The sequence below is a fragment of the Schistocerca cancellata genome, chromosome 5 (genome assembly GCF_023864275.1).
Source record: "Schistocerca cancellata isolate TAMUIC-IGC-003103 chromosome 5, iqSchCanc2.1, whole genome shotgun sequence".
Taxonomy (NCBI): domain Eukaryota; kingdom Metazoa; phylum Arthropoda; class Insecta; order Orthoptera; family Acrididae; genus Schistocerca; species Schistocerca cancellata.
The window spans coordinates 76,520,199-76,537,489 of NC_064630.1; the positions used below are offsets into that span (position 1 = coordinate 76,520,199).

General features: G+C 40.7%; 1 protein-coding gene across 1 annotated transcript in view; it reads right to left on the minus strand.

The window, feature by feature from the left end:
- Nucleotides 1-17,291, minus strand: part of LOC126187646 (chromosome-associated kinesin KIF4A) — a 280,963-nt gene that overhangs the window by 174,726 nt on the left and 88,946 nt on the right. The window contains exon 3 of the mRNA XM_049928846.1: nt 15,826-16,013. Within this exon, the coding sequence (XP_049784803.1) occupies nt 15,826-16,013 (188 nt within the window). The remainder of the gene's footprint in view (nt 1-15,825; nt 16,014-17,291) is intronic.

The following is a 17,291-nucleotide window of genomic DNA, read 5'->3' on the forward strand; positions in this document are numbered from 1 at the left end:
GCAAGTGTGTAGAGTGATGGCTGTGACAGTTAACACATACGGGTGGTGGAACACAGGGCTCCCCTCATCAAGCGAGTGTCCACATTCACTGCACTGACGGTTCACCATACAGCACGAAGACATTTGTTTGAAACATTAGAACTGAAAACACCTCATAGATGGCAAGACATATGGCTTGACATCACACAAAACATATAACCTGGACCCTCTTCAGGATGGTATGTCCCTCAAATGGCACAATGAAGGCACTGGTATCAGTGTCATTTTCCTTATAACCTTTCTGAACACACCGAACAAAATTCACGCCCAGTCATTCCAGATTGGCTGGAGTTCCTCATCAGTTTGAAGGATGAGGTACCTGCAAAAAATTACTCCCTCAACTATATTATGAACTGGTGAGGGGTAATGGACCCTAGGATTTCACCAAGATGGTCACAAGCACGAAGGGCTCCAGACTGGGCAGCAGAAGTTTTGATCAACAGCGAACCCAACTACATCTTACTTAGTGACTCCTTTTCACCACATTTGTCTTAGATATCAGAGAAAGTGTTTCACCCCAAGCTAGTGAGCCTGGCCCTCTAGGAAAGGGATGGCCACAAGGTCATAAGTAGCAGCATTAAATAAGAGTTGGCTGTAGAAAAAAGGCAAGTTTTTTGGAGTTTAATATGTTTCATATGCAACGCATCTGCTCTGATACCATCCACTCCGATCAGGTGCTCTGCCCAAGGGTGCCACCAGCCACAGCATGGGCTGTCTGGCATGAAGGCTGTTGCCAGGAGTTCCAGCGCCCCATAATGACATGTAATCACCCCTAAGTATACGTGAGGAGGCAATAACTCAGGTATTAGAAGTATAATCCCTAAGTATACATGAGGCGGCAACAGCTCAGGTATTAGAAGTGCGATCCCTGTCTTGTCAGGAGCTCTGCCAGATGGGTACATAGCAGCTCCACCAGATAACCTTGCTACACCTGCTGATGACCTAGTGGGTTGGGGTAGGGTGGGGTGGAGTGGAGTGGAGCTACTGCAGGGAAGGATGAGGGGAAGGAGGGGTTAGAAGAATCCACACCATTGATGCTAGACAGGGAGTAGTTCTCCAAATGGATCATACTATAGATAGAAAATTCAGAAGCAGAGGTCAAACCCTAAAGGGGGACCAAAAAGGATGGATGACAAGGAAAGGGCAAGGGGAACAAAAACCAGAACGGATAAAAGAAAGCAATTGGATAGCCAAGTCAACATAAGTAAGAACACACAAGGAAGAAAGGGGCAGAGGGGAAGGAACAAAATGGCTCTGAGCACTATGGGACTTAACATCTATGGTCATCAGTCCCCTAGAACTTAGAACTACTTAAACCTAACTAACCTAACGACATCACACAACACCCAGTCATCACGAGGCAGAGAAAATCCCTGACCCCGCCGGGAATCGAACCCGGGAACCCGGGCGTGGGAAGCGAGAACGCTATCGCACAACCACGAGCTGCGGACGGGGAATAAAACAAAGACAGGGAGGGAGTGGCACAAGGAAGGAAATTCAGCCCAGGAAGGAAGAATGGACCACAATAGCTCAGTGCCCTATGTGCACCACACACTGAACTCGTGAAGAACTGTGGGTCCCCTGGAGGGGTGCATAGCCCGAAGTCTAGCTTAAGTTCATAGGTGATAAATTGGTTGCGAGCTGGCAAAATCAATTAATCAAATTCCATAAGAAGATATTAAACATACTACTAATGCAAAATGATTTAAATTCTTTCATCTGTCATACATGAAAACAGAGATGTTAGCTTAATATCATGTATCCTGTGCTGTGATTGACTGATAGAAAGAAACAGAGCAGATGCCATGTTTATTAAATTTGCAAAGCTAATTTGATGTACTTAGCAGTTCCTGTATTTATGAAAGAACGCACAACATTGAAGATCTCTAAAAATGCATCATTTTTGGTGCATGCAAGTCACATGTTACAGACCATATAAACTCTGCACCATTTGTGTTAAGAGATATGGTATTTTGGAGATAAGCTGGTAGGCGCGTTGAGCTGACGTTAGTCAGGAATGCCTTTAAGGCAACAAAGATGACATTATCAACACCGCACCGAGTTTGCACAAGATAATGTAATACAGCTACAAGAAGCTGGACGTTCCTTCTATGATACTTCAGTAAGACTTGGCAGGAACATAGCCACTGTGCACGGCTGGTGGCAGTGGTGGTGATGAGAATGTGCGGTCACAAGATGACCAGGCTTCGGATGGCCATGGTGCACTAACAAGAAGGAAGACCATCACGGCTCTGGCACATCATACTGCACCTGCTGCAGCAATGTGAGTAGCAGCTGGCACCACAACGATACAACGTACTGTTACAAATCTCTTACTTCCAGGACGACTCCGAGCCAGACACCCTGTAGCAAGCATTCCCAACCTCAAACCACCTCCATTTGCGACTTTGATGATGTCAAGTGACAGCTCAATGTAGGGTGGAGTGGAGGTCTGTTTTCTGATGTAAGCTGGTTCTGCCTTGATACCAGTGATAGCCATGTGTGTGTTAGGAGGAAGCCAGTTAAGACCTACAACCAACCTGTCTCCTTGCTAGACATGTTGGACCTACACCTTTGGTCCAGCACATGGGTTTGTATAGCAGCAGGTGTATACTAGTGGTTATACCATGCACTGACAGCAAATTTGTACATCACCATGGTGATTCAACTTTTTGCTTGATATTTCAACTCAACATGCTCTACAGAGCACCAACATGTTGCTTTGGCCTGCTCGATCACCAGATGAGTCTCCAATCGAACACATATGGGACATCATCGGATGACAAACAGCATTAATCGTCCCAGGTTTGACCGACCAAGTGCAACAGGCATGGAACACCAGCCCACAAACTGAAATACAACACCTTACAACAGACAATGCATGCGCATTTGTGTGCTTGCTTTCAACGTTCTTGCAATTACACCAGTTATAAATAATACGGCATTTCACATTTGCAATGGTTTACCTCGCAAATACACCAGCCTGTAACCGTGCAGTGTTAATAACCACTTAAATATGCTACCAGACAAATGTGTTACTGAAATTTCATTACTCTACAGTAATTATTTTGCAATTTAGCCATTTTTCTCCGTCAGTGTATTTTGGGTTAACTCAATACTGAGGAAGAAAACGTCCATTACACAAGGGTTGTAAATACACATAGTGCCCACTCCAGAAGCTCTTTCACAGTTGAGAATACTGACAACCGTCTCTCAGTTCTTTTACCCCTTTGTGAAGTGTCTTGTCAACAATTAACCAAAAACAGCATCTATCATAAACATAACAAAAGGAAGAACACATGGGACAAACAAACACACATCAACAAGAAGCAGATTGAGGTTTGTGATGTCACAGCTTGGAATTTCACATTCCATTGCTTCCTGTAGCATGAAAGACTGAACAAAACAAGTCAGATTCTTATTTCATGGGAAGTAACTTGGTTAACGAGATTGAAGATCGTGTTTGTCACAAACAGAACTTGCGACACACCACACGGATTTACTCACTTTCAGTTGAAGCCCAAATTCTGTGTGTTTCACGTAATTTATGTCCCATCCTACTTCGAAATACCAGCACACTAAGGATCTCTCAGATGTGTTGTCACTTGTGAAATTTGGTTTAATAATATGAACATAAGTGACTCACTGACTGTTAAAGAATTTTCATACCTGATGTTTGGCTGTTATAACTTGCTGTTATGAAAGTACATCATTTCAAGGCAATGGAACCTTGAAGATATTAGAAAATGCACTGCTTTTGGTACGATTTGTTATTATTAAATGCCAGTTAATAACACATCATCAATTAAAGCCTTCAGGAGACAAATGCAAAATACATGGCCACATACAATTCAGTGTAGTGGATGGTGGTATGAAGTTACAGGTTGTTTGCATCCTGCTATACTTGAAATTTTTTTATTCACATTCATGTTTTCTAAATTTTTCTGGAACTAGCTTATTAATTTAGCAGAAGTAAGTTCTGTAATATTTGATGTTGTGTAAATATAAGAGCACTCTCCCTCAGTAGGGAGTCTGATTTTGTGAACATGCCAAGGAACATGGCCGAATGAATTGGAAGAATACTTTCTACATCACCGTCTGATCGCGATTCAGTATTAATTTATTCATCCAAAAAGCATTGTAGGTTTTGGGAAGCAAAATTCCTTTATAAATATTGTTTAAAATTGTACGCAACTGCGAGCATGTACATACACACCCACGCACGCACGTACGCATGCACGCACACACAATACAGAAAATGAAACAGTAATAAAGTAGTAAATACGTGATTATTTGCCTTTATCTACAGGAGAGCTTGCAGTAGGATATTTCGCACTATCTTCTTTCAAGTTTTATTTCATATGTTCTAAAAATTTGGCCAGTGAATAGAAACTGATCTAGTAAGAAGGGTCTTCGGGGGGGTTTTTTAATAAAAAGAGATATGATGAAACAATTTTTATCCTATGTGAGGAATCATTGTAAATTTTCATCCCATTATTTGTGCTGGAACTTTTATAAACTGATCTCCACAATGACTAGACACAGAACATTCCTTTCTGGTTTATAGTGTGTTCATGGGTACAGCCGTGCAGTTCAAGGTGCCATGTCACTGACTGCGTAGCCCCTCCCGCCAGAGGTTTGAGTCCTCCCTCGGGCATGGGTGTGTGTGTGTTGTTCTTAGCATAAGTTACTTTAATTAGTGTGTAAGTCTAAGGACCAATAACCTCAGCAGTTTGGGCCCTTAGAAATTCACACACGTTTGAACATTTTGAACATGGGTATACTTTAGACAGAACAACATAGTTAGCATACGAACAAGGGATAAAATGTGTATTTGGAGAGAGCTAACACAGGAATTTTATGCATGTCATTTTCAGAAACAGTGATTTGTAAGCCAGCTACAGAAGACAATTTCTGTTGGAGAGCAATAGTCACAAGTTATGATGAGCACAGCCTACGTGGTGATGCACCAGCCTGTTTCAAAGTCTGCATCAACCATAAAGTGAACCAAGTCTGCATCAACCATAAAGTGAACCAAGTCTGCATCAACCATAAAGTGAACCAAGTCTGCATCAACCATAAAGTGAACCAAGTCTGCATCAACCATAAAGTGAACCAAGTCTGCATCAACCATAAAGTGAACCAAGTCTGCATCAACCATAAAGTGAACCAAGTCTGCATCAACCATAAAGTGAACCAAGTCTGCATCAACCATAAAGTGAACCAAGTCTGCATCAACCATAAAGTGAACCAAGTCTGCATCAACCATAAAGTGAACCAAGTCTGCATCAACCATAAAGTGAACCAAGTCTGCATCAACCATAAAGTGAACCAAGTCTGCATCAACCATAAAGTGAACCAAGTCTGCATCAACCACAAAGTGAACCAAGTCTGCATCAACCATAAAGTGAACCAAGTCTGCATCAACCACAAAGTGAACCAAGTCTGCATCAACCATAAAGTGAACCAAGTCTATCATGATTAACGATGAGAAATATTGCGTGTGAGCACAGCTTTACTCATTCTTAGCATGGCACAGAAAGGAGTGAGATATTCAGCTATAGCAATCTTCGGCCAGTTACACAGCGACGATGGACAGAATTTTTATAGATAACAAAATAAACTTCAAATACAAACTTAAGACTTATCTACTTTACAATTATTCCGTAGAAGAATATGTGAATATGTGATAACTACACCTATGAATTTTAGGTGGAAAAATGAGGCAAGAGGCGGCTAAAATGGTACAGTGTTTTTACCAAAAAATGTGCCAATTCCACACCACAAGAGTTTTGTTTGGAAAACTTATATAAGTAATTAAATCACACATGTCCCAAATTAATCCACTCAAGCAATGGATAATCTAGTGAAACATTGTGGACCAACTGGTCTATTTCAGTCACTCATTGGTTGGTTGGTTGTTTCGGGGAAGGAGACCAGACAGCGAGGTCATCGGTCTCATCGGATTAGGGAAGGACGGGGAAGGAAGTCGGCCGTGCCCTTTGAAAGGAACCATCCCGGCATTTGCCTGGAGCGATTTAGGGAAATCACGGAAAACCTAAATCAGGATGGCCGGATGCGGGATTGAACCGTCATCCTCCCGAATACGAGTCCAGTGTCTAACCACTGCGCCACCTCGCTCGGTCAGTCACTCATTCCGAAAACTGTAGGGATAAATGCTGTTCAACAGCTCTCTCTCTCTCTCTCTCTCTCTCTCTCTCTCTCAAATGAGACTGCACATTTGAACATTCAGCGGATATTTATAGGCCGGAAAGAGAGTTATATATATAAAAGACAAAAACTGCATATTTTGTTTTGAAATGGTTACTAATATTCTTGTTCAATAAAGTGTCTTCCACATAAGGGTTTTTGGATGAGTTGTTTCCAATATTCTGAGTGCATCCTTCATATCTGGCAAAATTGTCCACTGTCTTGTTTCACAAAGTGCGTGACCACTTGTTTTATCATGGTTGTTCCCAGGAACAAGTTTCCATTTAGGACAACATTCATCGTACACTTCTTGTTTAGGTGATAGATCTTTAGCCTTACTACAGTTACCCAATTATCTGTTGAAGCATCTAAACATCTGTTTACAGCCTGAAAACTGCAGATAAATGTCACAGCTACTGACCTCATATCCTGTCAACTGATGACAGGAGAAATGGTTAAGGAAATCGTTTAATTTGTATGTACACTTGTATCATACCAGGAGCTTTTTTAAATAATTTATTATCGAAACAAACAAATTATTTCATATTCCTTTATGAATGCCTCTCATACTCAACATATAGCACACAGGAGACAGACAAAGTGTAAGTTATTGAATGTAGACTCGAAATTGGAAAAAAAGGCAAGACGTTAGAGGCTTGATCTGTAACACTAGCTATAAACTATCTCTATCAGGCTAAACATAAAACACACATTGTTGAAACTTCTGTATCATGGTAAAATAGTCTGTTTTATCTACATCGCAAATTAACAAAAGCACAAGTTTAACTTTCTTCATTATCAGGGTGTATACGCAGACAAGAAAAAAAAAATTCCTGGATTTTCCAGTTAAAAATACATTTTCTCCTGGGTGAAAATAAATTTTCCTGTGTTACGTGACAGTATACTTTTCCTCGGAACAGTAAAACTTATCAATCCTTTGAATGGTTACGGTTTTACACACCGGCCGTAGAATTTCCCGGCCCTTTAGAAAACCAAACTCAGTTAAAAAAAAAAAATCCAACAACAACAACAACACCCGATGACGACAACGACCTCGTGTCCCATGATCTCACCAGCCGATGACAGCAGATATTCAGAGCATAGGACATGAGATGTAGTCAGCCGATAGCAATATCACTGTTAAGTAGTGCATATACACAAACTGGAAAAGTTAATGGTTTAAATTAATATACATAGTGTTGCTAAAAGAAAAGCAAATATTTCACATATAATATTAGCCTCGAAGATTAATAACTTGCAAAGAAGCTAAGCTGTCACATATATATTGATATTTTTTGCATATGTTCCACTTTACGCTACATCACACCAATGTAACAGTAAAATTTTTAATAACGACACCAATGTCTGATCTCAAAATTTTTCTAAATGGTCATCCTCAAAGAGTTGATTTTTAAATGAGAGGTAAACACTATGCGATTTAAGAAATTCATTTTACATTCTCACACATAGTTCAGCTTGCATAAAAGGAAATTTACTTTGAAAGTAACACTTTTCAAACAACCATTCGCAATATTTTCCTGCGACCTGTTAGTAATAGGTTCGTTTCAGCAATTGCCAGAGAGCGCCAGGTAACAGGTGTCACCGCGCTTGCGCATCTACGATGGCGCACGAAGCCTGTATGCCTGTACATGTAAAACATTAAAAGATCTTACATTATGTCATAAAAGAAATAAGACATCAGAGGATACTCCAAGAGCATCGAAATTTCATGACCCATACTAAAATGCATAATTAGGCTTACAGTACACATTCATGTGTCTAGATTCAGAAGTAAATTTTCTTGGAGAACCAGTGCTGTATTATCTCATGTTTGGTACTTTATTGTGGCATAATGCCATATGTGCTAGAAGATGAAAAGATGCAACTTTGAAATGCAGCGAACAGTTGAAACTAGCCAGTAGTGTAGAATTAAACACTTCATTTCACATAAATTGACTGCCTCTGAGGAAAATATTAAGAAAAGCCAAATTTCTTTAGCAAACCGGCAAAAATAACTTCATTGTTGTGCAAGGCACTTAATGCTAGACTGTCGGAAAGGTTGAAATAAAATCTGAAACTAATAACATATTTTAGCCTTCCGTATTATGTGAATGTATTTTAATACACTTGATAGCTCCCATAAATAGGTTGGCATACGAGGAGGCCATCCTGGTACCCATGGCTGTTCCCTTTAATTGTTGGTATGTCTGGCCTTCAAAAGTGAAGAAGTTGTGGGTTAGGTGGTGGTGGTTAGTGTTTAACATCCCGTCAACAACGAAGTCATTAGAGACGGAGCGCAAGCTCGGGTTAGGGAAGGATTGGGAAGGAAATCGGCCGTGCCCTTTCAAAGGAACCATCCCGGCATTTGCCTGAAACGATTTAGGGAAATCACGGAAAACCTAAATCAGAATGGCCGGAGACGGGATTGAACCGTCGTCCTCCCGAATGCGAGTCCAGTGTGGTTGTGGGTTAGGATGAAGCTGGCTAAGGTAATGAGAAAAGAGGTTTTAGGTAGGATAGTAGGTGATGCGTCGCTTAGAGGAAGCCTTCTTGGTTACCCAAGCCTACCAACCCGAAGTTTGGTACAGATTTATTGATGACATCTTCATGATCTGGACTCACAGTAAAGAAGAACTCCAGAATTTCCTCTCCAACCTCTACTCCTTTGGTTCCATCAGATTCACATGGTCCTACTCCAAATCCCATGTCACTTTCCTTGACGTTGACCTCCATCTGTCCAATGGCCAGCTTCAAACGTCCGTCCACATCAAACCCACCAACAAGCAACAGTACCTCCATTTTGACAGCTGCCACCCATTCCATATCAAACTGTCGCTTTCCTACAGCTTAGGTCTTCGTGGCAAACAAATCTGCTCCAGTCCTGAATCCCTGAACCAATAACCTGAAAACAGCTTTCGCATCCCGCAACTACCCTCCTGACCTGGTACAGAAGCAAATAACCAGAGCCACTTCCTCATCCCCTCAAACCCGGAATCTTCCACAGAAGAACCCCAAAAGTGTCCCACTTGTGACAGGATATTTTCCGGGACTGGATCAGACTCTGAATGTGGCTCTCCAGCAGGGATTCGACTTCCTCAAATCCTGCCCTGAAATGAGATCCATCCTTCATGAAATCCTCCCCACTTCACCAAGAGTGTCTTTCCGCCATCCACCTAATCTTCGTAACCTCTTGGTTTATCCCTATGAAATCCCCAAACCACCTTCCCTACCCTCAGGCTCCTACCCTTGTAACTGCCCCCAGTTTAAGACATGTCCCATGCACCCTCCCACCACCACCTACTCCAGTCCTGTAACCTGGAAGGTGTACACGATCAAAGGCAGAGACATGTGCGAAAGCACCCACGTGATTTACCAACTGACCTGCCTACACTGTGAAGCCTTCTATGTGGGAATGACCACAACGAACTGTCCATTCACATGAATGGACACAGGCAGACAGTGTTTGTTGGTAATGAGGATCATCCTGTGGCTAAACATGCCTTGGTGCACGGCCAGCACATCTTGGCACAGTGTTACACCGTCTGGGTTACCTGGATACTTCCCACTGACACCAACCTATCAGAACTCTGGAGATGGGAACTTACCCTTCAATATATTCTCTCTTCCTGTTACCCACCAAGCCTCAACCTCCGCTAATTTCAAGTTGCCGCTGTTCATACCTCACCTGTCATTCAACAACATCTTTGCCTCTGTACTTCCACCTCGATTGACATCTCTGCCCAACCTCTTTGCATTTACATATGTCTGCCTGTGTCTGTGTATGTGCAGATGGATATGTGTGTGTGAGTGCGCGAGTGTATACCTGTCCTTTTTCCCCCCTGAGGTAAGTCTTTCCGCTCCCGGGATTGGAATGATTCCTTACCCTCTCCCTTAAAACCCACATCCTTTCGTCTTCCCTCTCCTTCCCTCTTTCCTGATGAAGCAACCTTGGGTTGGGAAAGCTTGAAATTTGTGTGTGTGTTTGTGTGGTTTTTATTGTCTCTATCAACATACCAACACTTTCGTTTGGTAAGTTACAGCATGGATTATTTGTCACCCCGAGAACAAGAACTCTTCAGAAGTTTTGCACTCTTTATTGCCTATTAGCTAATAACTTGCTTTTTTTGTGTAACACAAAATTAAATATAGGATACATGAAATAAAGACAAGTGACAAACAAGACAGTACACATTCCTTCAATCCTTAAGTTCTAGCATTTTTTTCTCTCTAACATTGCTACAGCTTTACATGGTGTCCTTTCCTTTCTGCAAAAGGATCTGTTAGCTCAAACTTCATCAAACGTTTTGCCACATGAAAAAACGAAATGTTGTTCTCTAATACTGAAAAAGCTGTTAATGCTAACAGTACCCAAGACTGGTGTGGTTATTCAATCTGATTACATGTGTCAATGTCTGCTAGATAAAACAAAATAGGCCTGTCTAATATTGCAGCAATTGTAACACACCAAATAAGCAGACTTTTTTAGCACAAATGGTCACTTTTTTTAACACAACAGAATATAATTCAGGAAGTGCCAATATCAAATGCCTATTTGGCCTACTACAAGCAGAAAGCTTTGTGTTTGGAAATAGTTTCACATTTCATTCATACGCTCCAGCTTCTCAAGCATGAGATCGAAAAGTAGTAGTACAAATTTTTTATATAAATTTGTGTAATGTCCCCTTTTCTTCTCCTTCATCGTTCTAACAAACAATCTTGTCATCACTAATTCTGCAACTATTCCTGCCAGTGTCAAAACTTATTCTCTGGTTAATTTCACTAACCCTGTCACAATCAACTGCTTAGTTATCCTGCGTTTATTCTCCAGTTAGGCGTTATTATGTGTTCGTACAACACATTTTCCGCATTACTCCCAGAATAGAACTTTGGTGGTTGCTACCGGGGTCTGTACAACTGGCCATTACTAGTGTGGCAGTCTGGCAAAAAATTTTCTATCAAAATTTCATTTTCTTGGAAACACCAAGAAGATAATACGTAATCTTTCTTACCTGTTATTCCTGTTAGTAATTTATTTTCACTCTGGTAGTCTGAATCTACGGATTTCGCTGGTAATTATAACAATGCTGATCATTCCCAAACCCAGTCAATCACAAACAAACAGCGATTGACATTCACTCGTTCGGCTTTATTCTGCTCAGCTCATATAGCCCCCTCCCCGACTGTCTGCAGGAAATTTTATTTCTAGACGCGATGGGGATTCCCCTGGCAAAATCAACTTATGATCCATTCAGAAATAAACTTAGAATATGTTCACAAATGTTCAAAAACCAACAGGGATGAGTTTCAAAATCGTATGAATAATCGATAGGCCAACATGCGCTGGATACTAGGTGCTTTGTGAAACAAGGCTTTTTCCTCAAGAAAATGAATTCTTGCCGCCCGGGGCATATGTCCAAGTTTGCCCCCATTGAATCTGTAAGCTTGTGCACGCCAGTAAAATTTATATACAGCTAACAGCCACACTTCTGTAGCCAGAAAAAGGAGAAGGTACTACACATGCGCAACTCAACTGTATATGTGCACGAGTCCGCTCGCAACTGCTCAAACAAATCTCATGTAAACAGTTGTGACGTCACGCTCATCGAAGGCAATTTGTTGTTATGAAGCATTGCACAGTGTTCCTAAAGCCTTTGACACATTTTGCTGTTGGAGACGCTTGTACGAGTACTGTGTTTTTTTTGTCGTACATGGCGCATTTCCTTTGTGACTTAAGCTTTATTTTCGTTTCTTTTTTCTCTCATTAATGTTTTATTGCTGAAATATTATTCTGCAGTAGTGGGATACAGTAATATCCTTTGTTAGAGTATTGTTTCCTACCAGTCAAAATTACAAAAATTTAACTGAAAACTAAAACAACAAAAAATTCTTGGAATTCTAAAAAATTCAAGGGTTTTTCCTGGTTTTCTCCTGGATGAAAAAGTTCCCGGGTTTTTCCCAGATCTCCCAGTTGTCCCAGGTCGCATACACCCTGATTATGGTGTCCCACTACTAAAATATTCAATACTTATCTATTTTGCCTGTCAGTGGTTTCATCTAGAACAAGACACACAAGCTAGTACTCATCTGATTTGTGAACTTTCACCAGACACAGGCTACAGGTGTAACTCCATTAAAGTATAAATCAAGAAGATCATTTTCTGTATATAATTTCCTAATGTGATTGTTGAGCTCTGAAGAGGAAATATCACACACTAGAAATGCCAAAATTCATTTCCACTTTTTGAACTTTAAGATGACTGTGACTGACTGCCTAGAAACTGCTGTCTCACTATACTGTTGCTACAATGCAGTTAATTATTCTTGGCAGGCATCACATTTTTGACATGCTGCTCAACATAACTTAACTGGAGTTTTTCATTAACTGTTGCTGGACATCACAAATGCTGCTCTCTACAACATAAATCCATCATCTTGAATGCCACCACTACACAAATTTTATATTATTATACATTCTGCTTGTCCCCATTTAGGATTTCCATATTTTGAATGGAAACAAAAGAAAAGTTAAGCAAGCAGAAAAAGCACCACAGGTCGTATATGCTACAGTCTTACTGTGTAATGTAATGAATGAAGTAATAAAGTTATGTTTGACCTCTGCTTATGACAGTATTACTACTCAGGGCACATGTTGGTTGAAATCACCAATGATCGCTGTTAATCAGTTGAAATCAATTTGCAAAAATGCATAAATAAAACACGATTTTGCGACTGGTTGCTGCATATTTGGTGATTTTAACTTATGAATGTCTCTCGTACGTGCTCTACATTCACTTCACTCACACTGGGACGCCTGCTTCTCTTTGCTGGGCACAAGCAACCTGTCATAATGAATTTGTTGTGCCAGTGGTAAATGGCCTTCCTCGTTGGTGGCTTCTGACCATACTTGGTTCTAAACATCCGTTGAACAGCTGTAGCACACTTGTTTTTGTCGAACTCAAACACACACAAAGTTCGCTCCACACCTGAACTCGCTATGTTTCCGACTAGCACTGACTATCAGCAAGTTACCAAACTACACTGCGGCAGTATACAAGGAAAAAACCCTTCCAGGATTTCTCTTCAAAATGACATATGTATGATATCTGTACAATGTTTGGTTCTTGTGCAATAAATAATAGAAAGTGTTCCCGGACTTTATGTATACCCTGTATTAACTGAGAGATGAACTGCTAAGTAAATCATACAGGCACAGGCATGGAGGGGGTGCGAGGGTGGGTGACAGAACTGTGGGATGCGCACTGTTGACCTGAGATGCAAAAACTTGCCAAGACAGTGAATGGTGGAACGTAACAACTAATGACTGGGTTTACCATGACATTGCGCAATTAAAGTTGAAGTGAACATTATGAACAGAAAGATCGCGCAGTTTGAGGTCTACTAAATGGCTTGTCTCTAAATTGGTACTTACAGTGCTTATGCAAGTAGACATTTTAATTATTGTCACCAATTGGATACTCTGCTTTTACATTTAATTGCACTGTGAGAGCCCAAGTTACATAAAACTGTGTAATACATGTCTTCTTAATGAATAGCAGAGTGAAGGTGTAACTGTTGCAGTGAACATAATTGCAATTGTGGATCAGGAGTAAGAATGGTGATGCCGACTGTGAGATCGCGATAATGGTAGTCATATGCAAACATGACTAACAGTTATATCACTGCTAGAAATTATCACAAACACTGTACAACGTACCAAAACAGGATCTAAGTGTGTATACTGAGTAATGAATGTGCACATGCTGAACCTGTGGCTAATCACTAACAATTACATCTATTCAGCCAGTGGCTTGTTAAACGTCACTGCTGATAACTTTGTAGCCCAAACAAGAAGGGACTTCACCATACTTTGGCAGGGAAATATGTTTAACAGAGTTGCTGTAACAATTTCGGCTGCAACATAACCAGCCACACCATCAGCTCAACATGCCGCCATGCCTCTCCAACAACCAACAGATAAGCTGCATTGCACTTTCAACATAGCTTTGTTGACCCACAATCAGTTACAAGAATTTTTCTTCTACTTAAACTATCTTTCTTTCAAATTACTGTTGCTGCAGTTGCAGGTTTTCGTGTGCCTTTTGAGGCAATGTTACAAATGCGTGTGCAGTGGTATTCTCAGAGTGAGTTGTTATACCTCCATGTCCAATACGGTTGCAAGCATGTATCGTGCTGTCAGCCATTATTTTCTACGCACCAGCCACAATTAAAGCTGCTCGTTCGCTATCAGTCAAAACTTCATGGTGAGGGTAAATTGAAAGTGGCAGCTGTCAAACCACACAGGTTATGTTTACATTGTACTTAGAGTCATGTTACCACACTTCCAGGAGTAATAACTCTGTTATTGCTGATTACAGGGACAGGTGAACAGATTTATAGTCTAATCCTACAATGTTTATGGGATTGGTAGCAGAACTGTGTGCGATTTACATAACTTAAAGACTACGTTGAATTGCATTCTTCTCATCCACACAGTTCAGAAGTAATATGAGTAGTTCTGGGGAAAATAATCAGACCATAAATGGCCTATATTATTGTGAAGTACACCCCTGAGAACCATTATCTCCACAAATAGCATGAAAACTTATTTAAAGTGCCTGGAAGCATTTTGTCACTTTGAGAACATAACCAAGAAAGAGATTCAACTGAAAAGCGAAGTTAATGCTTCATAAAATTCTATAAAAGACAAGTAAAATAAAGCAGTTCTCTACAGATGATTAAAAATATTTATTGTTATAAATAAAATAGAAAGAAACATTCCACATGGGAAAAATATATTAAAAACAGAGATTCCATGACTTACCAAACGGGAAAGTGCTGGTAGATAGGCACAATAAAAAACACACAAACACACACACAAAATTTCGAGCTTTCGCAACCCCCGGTTGCTTCGTCAGAAAAGAGGGAAGGAGAGGGAAAGATGAAAGGATGTGGGTTTCAAGGGAGGGGGTAAGGAGTCATTCCAATCCCGGGAGCGGAAAGTCTTACCTTAGGGGGAAAAAAGGACAGTTATACAATCGCGCACACACACACACACACACACACACACACACACACACACACACACACACACACACACACATATATATATACAGACACGTCTTTAAATATGTCTGCTTTTCACCAAATCCGAAACATTCAGTAATGGGTCTCAAAAATAAGGAAATGAAATCTTTCATGTAAGTAAAAAGATGTAAGAGGGAAAAAAGTTGGTGATAATGGAAAATATGCAACAAAATAAGTTACAGATGTTCATTTCATATTTTCTTTGAGTAAGTCGTTTACAATTATTCAAACAGCCAATTAATATGCAGCACCGTGTGTGTGTGTGTGTGTGTGTGTGTGTGTGTGTGTGTGTGTGTGTGTGTGTCGGGGGGGGGGGGGGGGGGGGGAGTTTTACTGGGAAAGTCCAATAGATTTGTAAAACAGACTTGTTCCATGTCATAGCAAGCAATTGCAATTATGCTGTATGGAAGATGCAAGCGATTAATCATAGCAAGCAACTGCAATTATGATGTATGGAACGTGCAAGCAATTAAAATAAAGGAAACCTCTCACCTCCATAAAAGAGACAGTTACTCGGAACTGCCAGTCATTTCGTTTCTCCATTCCTTGAAAGATATCTTTAATTGCTCTTGGTATGACACCCATTTCATTTTCTGGCACATGTGGATTATAACAAGTTCCCATTGAGTATGTTTTCCCAGAGCCAGTCTGGCCATATGCTAATATAGTTACATTATAACCTGTTGAAACAAAAGTTATTGTGTTAATGTACAAGCTACACAAAAATCTAAGCAAAAACAGCAACGGAAACTTCCAAGTGGAATAGAAATAATAGAGTAAGTAATAATTACTTGCTGTGAAGAGGAAGTTGAGATGCTAAAAGGCATAAATACACTCCCCCAAAACAAAAATGGAGCACCATGAAGACATGGTTGGCTGTCAATGTAACATACGCACATACCATCTGTAGGTATGTATATGATCAGAGTTCAGTTCTCAGTGATAGGTACAATGGCCTCCAGCATGCAGTAATTTTATTCACCTTTACTGTCATTGTCACGACTGGTAGGGCTTATGAGGGGAGTGAACGGCGCAAGATGTTCAGTGATGATCGAAGGACATGGAGATGCAGCAAATTCATGTGAAATGGCGTTATCAGCACCAGACAGAGTTTGAAAAAGGGGTCTCAGTGTGGTCTCAATTAGGCTGGCTTTCTGAATCTTACAAAATCTAGGTTTGTGGGGGCATTCTGACGTGACAGTGGCCCAGTGTCAGACTGCATTCAAATACGAGGGCAAGAACATTCATTATAAAGGTTCTAATCAACCACGGCTGACTGCTAAAGAGCATGATTGTCATATTGTACACCAAACACACTGTAACTTCTTTACATCTGCACCTGTCACTCGAGAACAAATAATTTACTCCCATCATTCTGTGTCAACCAATAACACTAGTCGCAAACTGGCTGCAATTGGAATAGGGAATTACTGACCCATATGTAGGCTGTCGTTAATGTCACAAAACAAACAGAAGCATTTGGAGTGATGCTGTGATCAGGAAGCATGGACTGCTAATGAATAGCATCACACTGTGTTCAGTGACAAATTATGATTCTGCACTATTCCGGATGACCATTCTCAGTGAGTATGGCAGCAATCTGGGGAGAGTTCCAATTCTTCCAATGTTTTGGAGAGGCACAGCAGTGCTACTTTTGGCATCAAGGCATGGAGAGCCATCAGGTATGACTTTAGTTTATGGCTGGTAGTGACTGAGGGAATACTGATGCACAATTTACATCTTTGTCATCCTGTGTCCATGTATGTCACCTCTCATGCAACACTGTTTTTATGCAATTTTTCAATAGAACAATGCTTGTTCACTCATGGCCCGTGTGTCTATGAACTGTCTGCATGATGTCTAAGTACACCAGTAGCCAGCAAGATCTCCAAATCTGTCCCTGATAGAACATGTGAGGGCCAGCTCTGATGTCTACTCCACAGCAGTCCAATGCCAGC